Below are 18,180 nucleotides of genomic sequence, written 5' to 3' on the forward strand. Positions count from 1 at the left end.
TGGGGTTAACCTAGTTGTTCAACTCTCACCTTTCCAAGGGCTACTTATTCCGAGGGGTCACCCAGAAATCATGCACATCAGGTGGCTCGTGTCAAGCGTGGCAGAACTGTGCAAAGCTAAAAAAACCAAAAAAAAGAAAACAAAAAAAAAATTCAAAAAAGAAAAAACTAAAAAAATGAAAACCTAAAAAGAAAAAAAACTAAAAAAATAAAAAACCTAAAAAACTAAAAAGAAAAAAAGCTAAAAAAAAAACAAAAAAATCTAAAAAACTAAAAAAAAAGAAAAAACTAAAAAAGGAAAAAACTGATGTAACTTTGCGGCACACGTTGCGTTCAGAAACGTTCACCAGACGGTAGAAAGTTAGCGCCCTTTGGCTTATTATTATCTTCATCTTTAACTGTGGATTTTTGAAATGGCTGAGAGTCACTCAGAAGATGGGAACTTAGCCTTTCTTTATATGTCTAGGGGAAATCGTTAACTTCTAAAAATCGCTTCATAAGCATTAAAATTGAAGCTGATCGCGAATGGGTAACAGCACGAAAAAGCTGAATAATTACTTCCTTTTATATAAGATTTATTGTTTGTAGTTTTCCGGCTTTAAATTTCATGGCTCATTTATTTGATGATTGGTTAATTTGTATGAGAAGATAGTTCCTATCTGTAAGTTTAAATGAGATTGCCAAGTTTGCTTTTTATTTACTGGTCTTTTTTCAAATTAGTTAGTATCCGTGTATAAAAGTAACAGCTTTGACTGCAGTCTTTTCTATAAGAAAAATATAAATACAGAATAAAAATTGTACTATTCATTGCCTTTAAATAAAGATGAGGAGGAAAAGCAAACAATTGGGATTTTTTTGTAATTTTATCGTTTTATTTTGATCTTCCAATGTAAAATGAATTAGAAATCTCAAAATTTCTAATCCTCGTTACGACGATGGATAGAGAAATTCTAGAATAAAACAAAGAAAGGAATATAAAGGTGGCAAACGGGTCTATGGCTAGTAAAGGAAAATGAAGAGAATAAAAAGTCAAACGAATATTTCACCCGTATACAATAAGGCGTTTTCAGCGTAGAAACAAGAAGAAAAAAGCAAACTGGAAATTAAAATTAAAAACATGTATAAAACTAAAATTGTACTTGTATATTATATATTTTAATTAGGTTGTTTTAGTTATATACATATTTTTAGTTATATTTTTTTCGTTTTGGTTTCTAGTTTCTTTTTTGTCTACGCTGAAGACGCCTTGTTGTACATGAGTGAAATATTCGTTTGATTCTTTGTTCTTTTCGTGTTCCTTTAATGGCCATAGACCCGTTTGGTATTTTTTGTCATGGCTGACCAGTTCGGCTTTAGATCTTTTATTCTAGAATAAAAATTTGAAAAGCAGTCTTTCGTTTTCTCGCCTCTGCTCATTCCAGAAATAATGGAAACAGATTGTTGCAAGGAGGCGGTCACTTTCAGAAACAACCTACATCGGGTTTTGCGTGCCAAGCGTAACAGAAGTTTGTCAAACGTGGTAAAAAAAGGGCCGGTCGTGGCGGAAACCGTTGCCAAGCGTGGCGTAGCTGTGTGGCACACCGGGGGTTCTGCGATGTATAACAGGTGGCAGAAAGTGGGTGCTCTTTCGGTTGTTCTTCGTTTGGTTTCTCATCATATAATGTAGCCTAATGGTATTGATATGGCTAGTCAATTTTCAAGTATTCTGGGTGGCAGTTCATATTTCTTTTTGGATAAACATATCTTCTTCTGTTGCTGGCTTTCTTATGAAAAAATAACGTACGAATGTCTAAGCCATATTTTCCGGTGTTTCTGGCGTCTTTTTACAACATGCAAAAGTGACCTTTATTTTTGGCTCTTTGCCATGATTTAAAGAACTCGATTTTGATGAGTATAGAGTAAAATTTTTAGCCTTTTTCTGCCACCCAATTGTTAGCTAAAATTTTTGGTCAGGATGGCCGAAAGAGTACTGTTAAATAACAATTGGCTGAACTGCAATGATTTGGACGGGGAATTCTAAAAATTATAAACTTGGCTATAGGGCTTTAAAAGATCTGAGATCGTCGGTTCCAAGACGACATCAAGTCTGCCAAAACTTTTTGGTGAATACATGGGTCACGTTAGAATAGCCGAAAAACTTTTGGTGCCCAATTTGTCTTTAATTTGTCCAAAGGTTTAATTTGTCAAGTTTAAATTTAATTTCTCAATTTAAATTTTAATTTTAATTTGTCAAATTAGTTTTAATTTGTCAAGAAGTATCAGCAATCCTAAATTCTCTATCAGTTTGATAAGTGTGGAAACCGGTTTTATCTGGTTACCGGGTTTACTTTGATTGTTTGAGTTTTCAATATTGTGCCTTTAATTCTTAAATAGTTTTAGTCAACGATGATCCAATTTGTTAGAGAAATTCTCTAACAATATTAGTTAACAGTTTTTGATTAGATGGCAGAGGCGCAATTGTTTGGAAAATTGGTAGCTAACTGTATTTGTTTGGACTTTAGTAACAACCCATAAACGTGTAGAACCTGCCCTTATAAGAGTAGCTATCACTTTTCGGGCAAATGCTACATCATATTCTACTTTATTTAGACATTAAAGTTAAGTTCAAATTAAATTATGCTGTATCATTAATGGACTTACAGCTATTTTTCTCCTCGTTAAGTTTTATTCCCCGTATGCTGGTATCATAAAACAGCTTGTTTTTTTTTACATTCTTCCTTTATATTTTGTCCTACGACCCCGTTGATGAACCTTTTCTGAAATGGTCACAATTTGTTATTGGACTCATAAAAAGCACTTGTTTTCATTGTGGTTTATTAAAGCACTTCTCCTGAAATGTGGGTCTGGCCGCGCCATTGCCTTGAACCCGGACGTAGACCCACGGAAAAATTACAAAGTTTATTCATTGATTGAACCAAGCTCTTAAGTGGTATTTTTTGTGGGGGGGGGGTAATAAAACAAATTATGTTTGATAATTTGAATAAGAAGCGTTCAAAAATTCAGGAAAATTTATTATTTCGTGGGGAGGGGGGCTGAAGCCTCCCTCTACGCACTTCCTTGGTCTGAACTATTCGGAGTATCTTGTACTAGTATACATGCAGGATGTGACCGACCAGATAAAAATAAAATGTATGTCTTATCTGCTTTGAATGTTTTGCTTTTTTCTGCATTTCCCCTTTCCATGGGTGTCCATAGAGGGAAAGCGAGTCAGACAGGGGAAACCCCTTCCTTCCACCTTTTGAAGACCAGAGATGTATAAAAAATGTCAATGCTCTATAGCATTTGGAAAAGGACACTTATTTAAACCTTTCCTCAGTCTTGGAGAAATGTTAACAAGCATCTTTTCCCCCTGGAAAGATTCCCTGCGGTAATCCAGCCATTTTCATTCATTCTGTTCCTTAAAAATTCATTGCTGGCTATTTCAAGAATCTTTTTCAGTAGTTCTGTAATTCCTAAAGTTAAGTACAATGTCGACTCAATGACACCTACGTTGCGACCACCCTAGAGGACGGATAAGAGAGGGTGACGTCTAAAATTTTGTCACTGACCGTAAAACAGGTCCAATTGTGTGGCGAACAAAAATTGACACCGCCAGGGGACAGTATATAAAAGGTGTTTCTTTTCAGATTGTTTGAAGCCGAAGAACAGGATTTATTTGCCGATCTTCAGTCCCTTCCCCGAAATGCGGCTCTTAGAAAATTGAATGACCTCATTAAACGTGCACGACTTGCCAAGGTGAGAGATTTTAAATATTTTCCGTGTGTCTGTACCTCATTTATGCTTTGAATGTTGATTGTTTTGAAATCCTTATGACATCATTATGATGCCTCTGTCTGCCGAAAATTTGAAATCTTATATGACTCGTTCTCTTTGATCTAATCGGCACTTGAGCTACTTTGAAGAATAAAGATAAAATGAGCATTAAGGGTTATATACTTACTAGCGCTTGATTTAGTTACGGCTCTTACAGTCAGAAGTCTTGGGCTGGAGAGAGAGGGTAAACTATTTCAAATGAATCAATGTCATGATATTTGTCCGACTTGGCATCCTTGAATTTCTACGCAGTGCTCCCTAATTTTTAATTGAAAGACTTCCCACGTCTTCTTTGAAAAGTAGGAAATGAATTCAAATGAGGGAAAGATAGTATATTTTTTGCTTCAAAAAATTGTAAAAATCGACGATACAAAACGAAACAGAAACAATTCGGTGTACTTTTGGATTCCTAACAATTTTATTATTTTCGAGGGGTCACCCATTTCCACCACCTTGTGTACATCTCCGAACACTACACGTGCCGCACAATTCCGCGACGCTCGGCACAGGTCCAAAAACGCTTGGTACGATTCCACCGCGTTTGACTTCTAAACGTTTTCGCCGCTCAACTAATTTCCTCTTCAGATTCTTACAATTAAGAATATAAGAAAATTTGATCGTTTTATACGATCGTGACCATACCTGCACTCGGGCCCGGCAATAATATAATTTTTATTCGGGGTTACGGGGTCAATGTGTTAAAAGGTACAAATCTGTGTACTTTTTCAATTGTTTGCACTTCGGACCAATTTCATTGGATAGAGACTGATTCCCTCGTATTTATAGGTGCGGTTGCATCGCCATCTAAGAAAGTGAGCAAGACAATTCTCGCCCGGAGCGTATTTACTCTATTGCATTGTTTCCTCTTTGACACATTTAAGATAAAAATCGATGAACTTAAGGGTGGGGAGGGGGTAAATTTCAATGGTATGTTTAAGTATATGAAAATAGTGTCTTGGTTTGATTTTGCTTGTATCAAAATATTATGCCTCCTCCCTCTGTGGGCTAATAATTTTCTTCTTAAGCAGAATACATTTCCCGAATTTAATTAAAAAAGAAAATAAAGTCTTTATCTTTCGAAATTGCGTTGCCCAAGAAAAAACTGTGGAAAAGAGATAATTTTGAATTGAGATTTACAAAAACTCCATATGCATACAAAAAACTCCGAAATAATGTGTACAAAATCCCCCTTTTCTAACATGCTTATAAATTAGTTTCAGGTTTGTTTGTTTTCAAATTTTGTGCGCATCTACTTAGTATAGAAATTTAATCTATTGTATTTTGTTACTCACTTTAAAATCCTTTAGTAAATTCGACGTTATCATGCAGTTGTTTTAGAAGGGTATTTTCATTGAAAAGTGCTTTTTTGGTATTTTCGTTAAAAAGATTTAAAAAAGTTGTTGCATAGCTTTTGAAAAATACACCCCCCCTGAATTTTTGTGAGTCGACGTCACTGGTAATTCATCTACATAAAAATGATATATCAAAAGAACATGAAAAGAATATGAAAAGAACGATGCATTAAGTTTTTATCGCAAAAAAAAGAAAAAATTTAATTATGTGTTTTTTAAATAAATGTTTTATTATATATATGTATACGTACTATTAAATAGATATATACTTTACCAACGTCTTTTGTTAGTGCGTATAATAAGCTGAAAATATCCTGATTGGCACTAAAACGCACGAAGTTTTTATTTCTTGGATTGGTTACACCTTGTTATTCTGATCTTGGTATTATAACAACAAAGTATCAACTTATTTAGTAAAGGACTTTTCCCTTATTTAGGAGTGGGGAGGAATGAGGTTACCCCTAGAATTGGGTCTAATGAGCTTACCCCTATCTTCCTGGAGGTGTCAGCTATTATTGGGGACTTATGATTACATTGTTTTGTATAACAAATTTAAAACTATGCTTATGCTTTTATTCCAAGAAAAAATGTAAAAAAGGGGTACTTACGTATTATAGCGATCATACCCAAGATGAGAAGTTAATTTGGCCTAGTAAAATATACCGAAATACAACGAAAATATATAATACTTTAGTAACGAAATTACGGAAGCTACAACATAGCTCTGGAAATCAGGCCACCCCGAACATATTATATTAAATACCTAACCTAGCCAGCTCTATATATTAAATATTTAATTAAAATATTCCTGCATAGTAGTTTATCTCACTAAGGCTAAGCTAATTATCTGCAACAGATGAAGAGCAACGTGGGGTTTATATAATACGTAATACCTTACCGTTTTATACCATTACCGTTAACGTAACCATTAACATAATACCATTACCGTTTTACCTAAAATATATGAGGAACTTTGCTGAAACTTCACGCCTAAAATAATCGTAGAAAGTGACTTGAACTATTTCCTTGAGGAGTAATTCCACCAAAGCTATATATTAATTCCTTTGGCTGTCTTAGAAGTTGTCATAGCCCTTTTGAAAAATAAAACAAAATCGTATACTTGTAACAAAAGTTTATTAGATGCTTCAAACCTAGTGATCTTACTGGGTAAAAGACAAGCGGCATTTGGCGTATTCATGACGTGTTTGACCCTTTAACATATTTTAACGGAAGACTAGTTTTGCGATATGTGTAGCGTTTATTTCTTTTGTAGGTTCATGCTTACATTATAAGTGAGCTACGAAAAGATTTTCCGACAATGTTTGGTAAAGATTCAAAAAAGAAAGAGCTGATCAAAAACATCGACCAGGTTTATGATAAAATTCGAAGGGAGCACAACATATCCATTGGTGATTTTCCTGACAAGAAGCGAATGCAGGTAAGCCGCAATCTGTTCTATTTGGAGATATTGACTTTCCATCTGACCTTGTGGTATTTAAGCAAATGGTTTGTTTTGTCGTCCTACTGGAATTAAATATTTTCTAAGAAACTTCTGTTTTTTGGGAGCTTGGTTATTATTGAGAAGGGTTAGCTTTACTCCTTGGTCAGTAGCATGGATTGTTTCACGCCATAAGACGAACCCAATTTGTCTTGAAATAGTTGAAGCACAGGCTTGTCAATTGAATTTCCTATTTATACTGTTTCATTTGTAATTTCAGTACAAAACTAGTTTGGTGGGTCAGTGAAAGACAATTTCTTAGTTTAAATTTCAATTAAAGCTTAGTTTGATAAGTATGGTCTGTTAAAGTTAGCCCTAAATTTATAACTTCATCATCATCACTTCAAATGTTATCTATAATAAATGGACATTCATCCTTTGCTTCAGCAGTGTGTTATTAAAAATTCACGAGTTCGAAGATTTAATTTTTTTTTATTCTATTAAATAAAAGATAATCAGGATTTACGTGTAATTTTAGTACATGAAATAAGAGGAGCCTTCTGTAGAACGCGTGTAAGGATCTTTTTGGTTTGAATTTATGGTTTCCTTTTGTCCTTGTCATCAATCTTATTTAATCACTTTCCTTAATTGGCTTGATATGTTTCCTAGTTTGCTGTTAGAGATTGGCACCCTTGAGCTAAAATTGTTATTGTGAAGGCAGGACATGGGTTTATACTGATCCTGGACTTAAGGATAAGATAGAGGGGTTTTAGGGGAGGGACAGGGGACACTCGCCCCGGGTGCAGAAATTTGTGGGGTGCGAAATTCCAAATATCTAATCTAAAAGTGATAGTCATTTTGTTGTTGTATTTTTATTGAAATAATGTAGAGGGTGCAGATAATTAATGAAAATAATTAATAAATTTCTAAATAGTTAATTGATAATTAATTATTAAATAATTAATAAAATATAGATATAACATAGTTAGATAATATCCATTAAAAATTAAATGACTTAAAAAAGTGAAAATTCTGTTGAAATTTCGCCTGAAATTTTGTGGGAGACAGAAGGGGGTGCTAATCAAGATTTTGCCCCGGCCACAAGAGAGGCCACCGCCACTGGAGCAAAGGGTTCGAGCATCTTCCAAGGAAGGGTGTACACTTATCCTGTATTTAGAACTATGAGGATAAATTATTTTCCAAGGAGTAAGGTGGGTTTGGGAATACGAAAAGGCCTATTTTTAGATCACCATATTTTACTTTTCGAAGGGGAAGTCCTTCAGATGATTCTCGTGGGGACCCTACCATTCCCCCCTGATCAAAGTTATGCAATATGATTTGCATACTTTTAGTCATATGGTGAAAGAAAGACGGATAACGGAGTATTATTTTTTGGTATATACTGCTAGAAGGCAATGACTATACTTTCTCCCACTCCCAGAAAAAATATTTTTTAAGGTGTCTTTTCGTTGGCCTTTGGGAATTATTAAGTGTAAGTCTCTTAGAACCTTAACCTGGAAGATCTTTGTTTTTCTTTTCAGCATGTGACATTTCACTTGCATTTTATATTTAATCACGATAAGTTAAGCATAATTTGGTAAGTATATTCTGTTTGGTCTCATAGCCGGGGGTTGTCTTGGAGGTAAAGGGATTTAGAATTCGGCAGAAGGGGACAATTTTTTTTTTCACGCCTCATAAACACGTGACTAAAACACTATCTTAGCGAATGCTTTGACTATATGACACAAATATACACCTGCATATATATTTATATATATATACATACCCGATAATTTATATATAACATTCATTCATTGCAATGAAATGTCTCAGTTGCCATTAAGATAGGAGATTATGGGATATGTGTAAATTTTAATTTGAAGGTAGACAAAGTGGCCAAAGTATAATTGGAAATAATTGATTTCAATGCTAACAGGTTTTACTAAGACACCCCCCCCAAAAAAAACCGTTTTGGAACACATTAGTTTTTGTTACTATATACACTACTAGTTTAGGGTTCTTCCTATAACTATGGTCTAGCATTAATAGCAAGTATTTTCATTTACATATAATCATTAATCAATCATTTTAATCATATAATCAGCACTTAAGATAAGAAATCACCCCCAATAGTGACGAAGACCACACTGAATTTGGAACCACACCACAATAGCCCTGAACTACACTGAACGAGAACCTTTAAAATTGGGCATTAAATTCTTGTTTTTTAAAACATCTCTATTGGGGTCGCTACATGGATGACGTAATTTTACTTTGTAATTATATGGAAATTGAACTTCGGGGTTTCTCAAATCATCTTAGTACTTATGATAGAAATTTGCAGTATACCCTAGGAACTGAAATTGAAAATAAACTACCGTTTTTAGATAGGTTAATTATTCGTAATAATGACAAAATTGGATTTTACAATCTATAGAAAACCAATGCAAAACAATAGATATCTTCATTTTAAATCAAATCACCCCCCCCCCAAAGTTGTAACTTCTCTCATTATTCGTGCCCTGAACACTTGCTCTGATTCACACATAAAAGTAGAAACCTATTTTATCAGAAATTTTCTTTTTGGTAACAGATACCCCATTCCTTTTATCAATAATACAATTAACCGTAGACTAAAAAGGGATCCACGTAAAATCAAAGATATTTCACAATGTGAGGCTCCTTATAAGCCCTCAAGTATAATCTATCATCCGTAAATCCCAAAAGTCACAACAAAACTAAAAAATGTTTGCACGAAAAATAATCTGTATGTAGTTTTCACTAAAAGTTTAAAATCACAAATTTCTTAAACTCCGGTAAAGATAAAACCCCAGTTACTCGCCAAAGAAGGGTTTATCAAATACCATGCGACTGTGGCAATTACTGTGTTTCCAGAGATCATCCGAATCTAGAAAAACGGCTACACCAGGATAAAGAAGACATAGACAAAGCATGAATTTCTAATAGTTCTAATAACTTCTTTGATCCTGCTTTAGCTACCCATCTATTTAATAATCTCAGCCACACATTTTTTTTTGAAAAATCTTCTCTCATTAGTAATGATTAGGGGATAAAACAGGTGGATCTGGAATCAGTTGAAATTAGACTCAAATTAAATAATAATATTTCTTTAAATAGGTACTTAGGGGAATATTCACTAAATTCTTTTACTCAAATTTACGTAAAAATGATCTAACAAAATATTTTACTAAACCAATTGACAATAGTATTTAACCCGTTATGGATGCTGTCTTCAGAAATTTGGCCTTGGAGATAGTGCCGAAATATTCAATGAATTGAATTCTACTGTCTTGAGAAAATTCCCCATTGTTTCTAAGTTGTGTTCGCTTGAAATAACCCCTGCAGATTTGGAAGAGAGTTTCGAAGCTGACATCAATTTCGTCTTCGCAACCTAACCCGATCGATGTCGCTGCGTGGGGACGACATTGTTGATGCTGCTTATAAATATGTTCTCCACCATATTTCGAAACTTGCCCATCGGAAGAACTTTGTCATTGTTGAACCTTCAGCTGTCCAGACCCGAATTCGTCTAATGAAACCTGATAAAGCCCCAGGATACGACGAGGTACAAACTGAGCACCTCCTCTTCGTCACCCCACTTCTTATACAATATTCGTCACTATTATTTCAGGCTTGTATTGATTAGCAATGTGTTCCAACTGTCCTTTCGGAAGGGCATAAATCCAAAGGTTTGTGAATCGTATAGACCAATTGCTCTTTGCTCCATTATTGGTAAGATTTTTGAATAACTGATCTCCCAAGAAATCAACACAAGGTGCGACAATAAAGGCAACCAGTTTGTATTCCGCGAAGGCTTGGATGTGTAAAACGCACAAGCAACTGTTTTGGCTATTTTAGACCGCTATTGGATGCTGAAAAAGAATTTGTGCGTATGTGTGTGCGATCGACTTGGACTATCTTCAAAGACGTTTGATTCCATAGTTCATTCACGAGCTATTCTTTCTCTCTTGAGAAGTGGAATAAATCGTTTTCTCTGCCGTCTCTTGTGTGATTGGTGTGACAATACGTTCATACAGGTCCGACTATGCAACCGGCTTAGCAAATCCATCACTGTTCAGAAAGATGTGAAACAAGGCTCTTTGCCTAGGCCACCTCTTTTCAATAATGCCATCCGAACCGTTACAAAAATATTTCTCCATGCCTGATTGAGCCCTGTATTTATGTCAGCCACTTCTGCTGCGCAGACAACATTCTTCTACTATCAGAAGATCTCCAAGTTCTCCAAAATACAGTTGACTTACTCTGCTCTGGTCTCAATGAGACTGGGCTGCAAGTCGCCTCCTCTAAAACTGAGCTTCACGTCTACGGCTCGTCTCAACAACCTCCCGTTACTATCAACGTTGGCCCAACAACTATTTCCGCATTGTCTTCTCTGAAACATTTTGGTCTCCCGTTTGCCTCAAATAATAAAACTACTAAAACACCCTTTTATCTCAGCGTTGAAAGTCTTACGGGCTGCTTGCTTGATTTAAAGTCCAGTTTCACAAAATAACCCTGTACAGACTTTGTGACGCTTTTTTTGCCCTGCATGTCTTCTTCTTGGTCCCTCTATGGAGTTTTTTTTCACAATGATTGAGCGGAAGAAAATTAAATCTCTATTGTTCCATTTTTGCAAATATCTTCTGCAGTTGCTGCTTTGGACTCGCAATCGGTACATTTCAAGCAGATATGGCGTTTTTGACATTTCTTCAAAAATGCCTTGTGGGCAGGCTTCGTAAGCGTCGCGAAAATATTGTCGACTTTCCAGTTGACAGTGTAGCTTAATTGTGTTGTCTAAGTAGCTGACATGTTGTTTTACTCGTGGGTTTGTTCTTGTTAGTATTACTATTTTCTTTTGTTTTTCTGTATTTTTATACCCCTTAAGTTCATTTCATGCTTGTAAACACGGTTGTAACAGAATATTATTATTATCAACTCTTGTTTTCAGGAAGCTTTCTTATAATGAGAGCACAAAGGTTTGAGGGGAGAGGGGGTAACATGAACGGCTATTCATGGAAATTAGTGTGAGGGAGGGGAGCAAGCTCATTTTCAAAATCTTGGGGGTTCAATTTTTTAATTTTTCAATGAAATTGCCACAGGTATAGCAATTTTTTAATGATAATACCAAAAAAGATGTTTTTTAAAATCTAGTTAATAAATTACCTTCCCCCTTCCCCCGATCCGAATAAAAATTGGATTCATGGCCATTGTTTTTCTGTTTGTTTGTTTTTTCAGATGGGTTGTCCTTCAGTATAATCTCGCGGGCGAATAACCCTCGTCTCGTGTGCTGGTTTGCACTTCATAAACTTAAAAAGCTATATAAAGCTTGAACAACATATCATATTCAGTAAAAAAACAAAAACGGATAGATTTTTGCTCTTGTGTTCAATTTTTTTTTTCGTTTTATTTACTATATATTTTTTTTTTTTTTTTTTACAGGAAATGCTTGCTAAACATGATTTCACTAAATTCCCGAGTTTAAAGCCCAAGCTACTTGAAGCCATAGATCGTATGCTGTCAGAAGACATTGCCAGACTAATGCAAATGATCCCTGCGGAAAGTGTGAAGCCGTTAGACATAGAACCGTCTGTGAAGGGTGGTGCATTTGACGGCATTGAGGATAAACAGACTCCATTTGGTTTCAAAAAAGGAGAGGGTGTTGACGCTGGAGCTGGAGAAATTGATTGGATTGTTTCCAGAGAACGGAATAAGTGGGACAAGATGTTTGAAGATCTTGGACCAACTGATGGGAAAATATCTGGATCAGGTAAAATTGATTTAGATGAAATTTTTTCATATGATGTTTTGTTAATCATAGGTTTAAGTTTAAGGGAAGGATCAAGAGGTTAGTTTGAGATAAAAAGAAGTTTGGTGCCCATTCTGATTTGTGTCTATTTTGAAGTGCTTTTCTAATAAAATCTAGGTGGAACATTTTTATAGCCTACTATCAGAGCCGTTGCTAGGGATGGTAGTGACTAGAGCAAAAAAAAGTCAAATCAAAGTGAAAAATTTGATCAAACTGTGCAATCTCTATCCGCGTTGCCCGGGGTAGCTGCCCCAATACCCCCCCCCCCTCCAATACACCCGCGCAGGCCTATGCACTCAATTTCAGACCTGTGCACAGGAATATATTTCGTTTTAGATTTCGAGGAGGAGGGGAGAGTTTGATTCTTTTGGGACAGCCTGACCCTTCTCTGCTGCAAGTAAGCATATCCTTCAATGAATGTCTTCAAATCAATTATCTTCAAATGAAGAGAAAGGTAAACGGGGTAAGTGCACTGATCTGAGGGGCCTCAGGTTGGTAACCTTAGTGGGCTCCTAAGGAAGTTTTATAATGAAAAGTACGTTAAAATCTTAGTTTATCTGATTTTTTTTTTCATATACAAAAAAGCTCTGAAAAAAAATCAGGAAGATATCAAGCTTATTTTTTGGGGATTCATCTCACCTTCTTGGGTAAGTGTCGTTGCGTACAATTCTACCTTCAAAAAGAGGATCAGAAGGCCCGTGCCCAAACGTTTATGTATTGTTAAGCCCAAATTAATAAAGAATCTAGACTGGTGCTTAAAATCTATCTTAAATATGATGATTCCCTGTATTTCCCCTTCCCCTGTGTCTAAATATGTTTCCCTGGTGTTATAACAGTTTATTGATGCAATATTTAAGATTCCTACTGTGTGAAAAAAAGTTAACTGTGAAGCTACGTTTAATATTCTTACTGGATTGATTCGTAGAAACAGTTTGAAGCTACAGGATAGAGAAAGTCGTTGACAGTCACGGGAGTAATCTTCTCCTCTTCCACCAAGACCAGAGGATGTACAGACATAATAAGAAGTGCTGGGGAAGAAAAGGTGTGCTGCCTACTTAAAAACCCGTGCTTTAAAAGCTGTTGTGACCATGTTAATCAATGAAGGCTGTCACGCTTTGAACTCCTGCTCTTGTCTTCCAGCAGTGTCACTCTTCTCCAACGGATTTTCAACCAGAATAGTTTCCATAACCGGTGATCGTTATGTCTATACAGTTTTTTTTTCTCTGCACATGCTCTCAATGATGATCCTTGGAATATTGAACTAGCTCTATACCCTAATGGTGCAAAACATTTGGTGACAACCCTCTGAGATTTGACTATCCAGTATGTCTTAAAAGAGAAGAAAGTTCCTCCAGTGCCATTGTTGGCACATAGGGCGTCGAGTATCTTTGATGTTTCAGTTTTCTTGGTAGTCATAGAAAAAGCAAATTTTGTATATTGTCACACCCAGTCAAAAATTTGGACAAAGTTAAAATTCTTCTCCTTGTTATGGAGATGTTGGACTCTTGACTGAGAGGGTACACCCCAGAAGAGCAAAATAATCATGACTCTCTGGAAATGAACTTAAAGAGAAAGACTTAAAGAGCTTAAAATGCGATTTACCAAATGTTGAAGACTGCTAGTTGACACAATACATAAATTGCTTAAGTCTGATGTCCTATTTATTCATGATAAAATCAAAGAACTAGACAAGCCCAAAGTATCTACTGGAGAATTACGTTTGTAGAACGGTATATGAAGCCAGTATTTTCAGGACTTTTGTAGTATTTTCCTGGAATTCAATTTTTGAGAAACTGAGGTCAATTGTAAGTTTTGAAGTTCCAAAAATCAATCGACTTGAGTGACCTTCTTCTATGGATTCATTAAGTTTTGACCTCGATATATCTGTCTTGCCCGCTTGCCTGCCACTTGAGGAAGTGGCCGTAAAACCCACCTTGGGATAAATTGAAGGTAGACTGGGAGAATATCTATATCTAACTATATCTATATGGCTCATATATATCTGTATATCTATATGGCTCATTGTCGTTTTCAACTTGATAACATGGAACAGCTAACGAGATTCAATCCCTAAATTTGTTCTAATCGTAGTTTTAGTAAGATCATTTACCTCTGCCCATGGGATAATCTCTTGTATGTCGATGGGAAGCGATGCCTGTTCAGTTTAATGTTCCTTACTGCTTTTTCTATTTGTCGATTTACTTTCGTTTGGATTTTGCTATTTTCTGGCCAACTTTGGAGAATATCGTTTTGTTTTTTGGTTTATTTTTAATTGTAGAGCGTTATTCTGCGTTCAGGTTTACTCGGTAGTTTTAGGTAATGTTTAGGAGCAGATTAGTCGTGATACAAACTACTCAAACTAATTGCTTGTCATTTAATTTTCCGCTTCTGTAATTTGAACGTCACACAGAAAAACACATGTCAGTCGTAAATCTGGGCTTCTGTATCGATAGGTGTGGGTATGGTGTGGTTCGTTCATTAGTCTTTTAGCCACTTAAAATTTATAAATGGGTAAAAATGTTTTGGGAAGTGGCTAATGAAGAAGCTTCATCTTGTGTTTTTTTTTTCAAAGACTGAGTTTTATCTATTGGGTCTAGGTGTCCCCCCTCCCCTGTGGAAAATTTCCTCCTGGATAATTTTGAGTTTTCTTTAGCAGGGTAATTGAAAGTTCTACTCACCTGTTTGTGTCAGAGGTGGTGTTATAGCGCTGCCCATTGTTAAGGTAGTAGGTTTTATGGGAACTGTGGTCGTACTACAGAGTTCTAAGAAAAGGGCGGCGGTGGATTTACAAGTTGATGTTTAATCCTCTTTATTTCTGGGAGTATTTCTGGTCTAAGCTGTCACTGTGAAGTAAAGAGTAACATTTAACCCCAAAATTAGCAGAATTTGCCCTGTATAGGAAAGGGGCTCTAACCTCTCTCTTGTGGTCGTAGAAACTTCGGAGGAGGCTCATTTTATCTGAGATTGAGATTTCTAGTGCTTTGTCATAAGTCGAAAGTGATTGGAGACCAACCATTCCCTATCCTCTGTCCTAAAGCTGTTTTTGATATCTGGTCCTTTAGTTACCCTTTAAAACATCTGATCGGCACTTTGATATACCTACCTATTTTGTACTTTCTCTGTGGCCGCTCAGTTTCGCGCGAGGGGAATTTTCCGGGAGGGGGAGGGGCTGGGCAAGGCCGGCACCCTTCTCTATTAGTCTTTTTCTCGTTCCCAAATCCTAGTTAATCGTAAAAAAAAAGGAACACCGTTTGAAATGTATATGTTATACGTGGATCTCACCTGCACACCTGTGTGACATTTGTATGAATTTTTATTAAGGTTTATTCTCTGTGTAGTTTTTTAAGCTGTGTTGAATAAATGGGCCAAAAAATCATCGTGATTCCGTAAAAATATCATCAAAAGGATGATACTTATTGGTATTTCAATTAGTCTTAAATTCATGTGTTTATGAAAAAAAAATTCTCAGGCATAAATTTATACTCAAGGCCAATAGAAAGCCCCTTTCCCCCCAAAAAAAACGAAAACATGAATATACTACAGATTCATCTATCTGTGTTAAGTTTATTACAAGGGCTAAGGCGTGTTGACTTTCGTCAATAGCACATTACAAAAAACAAAACAAAAAAAGGTGCAAATCCTAGTTTTTTATTGGGTTGGAACCTTATTTTTTTGTGGGTGAAGGGGGGGGGGGTTCGGTTTTGTATAGAAACCATTCTGGTTTCCCCAAAAAAATTAGAAATATGTGGGTTGTACAACATATTGGGCTTAAGTTTCAGGTTGACCAAGGCTCTGTTGATTTTTTGGGTGCAAACTTCATTTTTTATATATTTTTGTTTTATATCTTCGGGTGGAGGATTGAGGTTTATAGAGACCATTTAACTTTATTGAAAGGGAAAATTAGAAGGTGGATTGCGCAGCATATTTATTCATTTTTTTTGTTCTCTTGAATAAATAATAGAAAATAGGATAACTATAAAAAGCCATGATCGATAGTTCTAAAAAAAAGGCTATTTATATTAAATGATTTATTTTTGTTTGAACAAAATACTATTTTCTATATTGCCAGTATTTTGTTTGAACAAAATACTGGCAAATACTATTTTAAAATTCCATTTGTGTTAATGGGTATGACGATATGGATTTAAATCATGGATTCTGTTGAAATTTATCACAAATGTCTCAATTTCTAAATATGAATGGACTAATCCAGTTATTGCCGCAATTGTACGTGTTCTAGGGGCTCTCTTGACTTCTTTCTCTCTCTCTTTTTTTTAGCAGCTAAACCTGAGATGATGAAATCTAAATTGCCTAGTTCGGTTCTGGCCAAGATTTGGAAGTTAGCTGATGTTGATCATGACGGCATGTTGGATCAAGATGAGTTTGCACGGGCCATGAATTTAATCAACATGAAACTAAATCAACGTGAAATTAAATGGACATGATTCGCCTATTGTCATTAGATAATTTTCTTTGTTCAAACTTAAAAGTAATAAATTCTACTTATATTTTTATCCTTGCATAATTTCTTTCCAAGCATCTTATATTAATATTCCAGTTGCATTCAAAGACCATAAGCTTATGCATTTAAATCACGACCCTCATTGAAATGTACCACAAATAACTAGATTTCCAAACATGAAATGAACACAGGTATTGCCGTAATTCTACGTGTTCTAGGGGCGCTCTTGACTGTTTTTTTGTTCTCTTTTTCAGCGGCTAAACCCGAGATGATGAAATCTAAATTGCCTAATTCAGTTCTGGCCAAGATTTGGAAGTTAGCTGACGTCGATCATGACGGCATGTTGGATTCCGATGAGTTTGCACTAGCCATGCATTTAATCAATGTGAAGTTAGATGGACATGATTTGCCTGAAAAATTACCAGGTCACTTAGTGCCTCCCTCTAAACGAGGGTTTTAAGTGGTTGTAAACTTTTATAGTTATGTGTTTTCCCAGGATGACGGGGGGAGAGAAATTTTTAGTTTTGTCCTATTTCTTCTCTTTGAACTTCTGCTGTTGAAAATTAACATAAATTCAAAAGCCAACTTTTCTGTAAGCTCTTTAAGCCATCTTTATGTACACCCATCTTTCTCATTTGCTTTAAGTGTTTTCGTTTTCGGAGTAATCAATACCTGTATTTTTTTTTCCTTTTTTCTCAAAGTATTTTTTGCCTTTCCATTTTTCTTTCGATTTACAAACTTACTAGGAATTATCTGGTAGCACCTCGTTCCTGATATTTTTGTTTGGGGATATTTATTATGATTATTTTTGTTGTTGCTAGTTTGAAAAATAAACCATGTTATATTAATAGGTTCTTTGATACCGGCTTGTTTTGCTATTTTAAAGTTCTGTTTTAGTGTTTAATCAAAGTTATTGTTAATAATTTAGTTAAGGAAAATACTGTTGACTGTCAATGGTTCAAATTGAGATGTTCTGCAGGTGCCTATCCTGGTTAGCTAAAACATAGAACATCTGCGTATAATATTTACAAGGTGTAATATTTATCAAATCATGCAAGAAAAGCGACTTATCTAATTTTGAAATGGAATACCAGAACTACCTTCGGCAATACCAGAATAACAAATAAAATTGCTAAAGCCTGTGATGATGATGAAAGGGGGATTTATATAATTTACTTTGCTTGATGGTGCTTGGAGATAGAATATTGCTGAATTCCCTGGACTGAGATAAAATTGAGCCACAACCCCCCGTCCCTGTTTGGTTTTCCGAAATAGTAACGGTAGATTAT

The 18,180-nt window shown here is 35.5% G+C and overlaps 1 protein-coding gene across 2 annotated transcripts in view; it reads left to right on the forward strand.

Moving 5' to 3' along the window:
* The window catches only part of LOC136028963 (EH domain-containing protein 3-like), a 29,526-nt gene extending 11,787 nt beyond the window's left edge, over positions 1-17,739 (forward strand). The window contains exons 3-6 of one of the 2 annotated variants that reach the window (XM_065706960.1): positions 3,626-3,734; positions 6,438-6,602; positions 12,063-12,390; positions 17,146-17,739. In XM_065706960.1, the coding sequence (XP_065563032.1) occupies positions 3,626-3,734; positions 6,438-6,602; positions 12,063-12,390; positions 17,146-17,351 (808 nt within the window). In that variant the 3' untranslated portion in view covers positions 17,352-17,739. Of the gene's footprint in view, positions 1-3,625; positions 3,735-6,437; positions 6,603-12,062; positions 12,391-16,707; positions 16,944-17,145 lie in introns of those variants that run through there. The other variant, XM_065706961.1, reaches the window with a different exon arrangement.
* The last annotated feature ends 441 nt before the right edge of the window (positions 17,740-18,180 follow it).

The sequence above is a fragment of the Artemia franciscana genome, chromosome 7, assembly GCF_032884065.1.
Source record: "Artemia franciscana chromosome 7, ASM3288406v1, whole genome shotgun sequence".
Classification (NCBI taxonomy): domain Eukaryota; kingdom Metazoa; phylum Arthropoda; class Branchiopoda; order Anostraca; family Artemiidae; genus Artemia; species Artemia franciscana.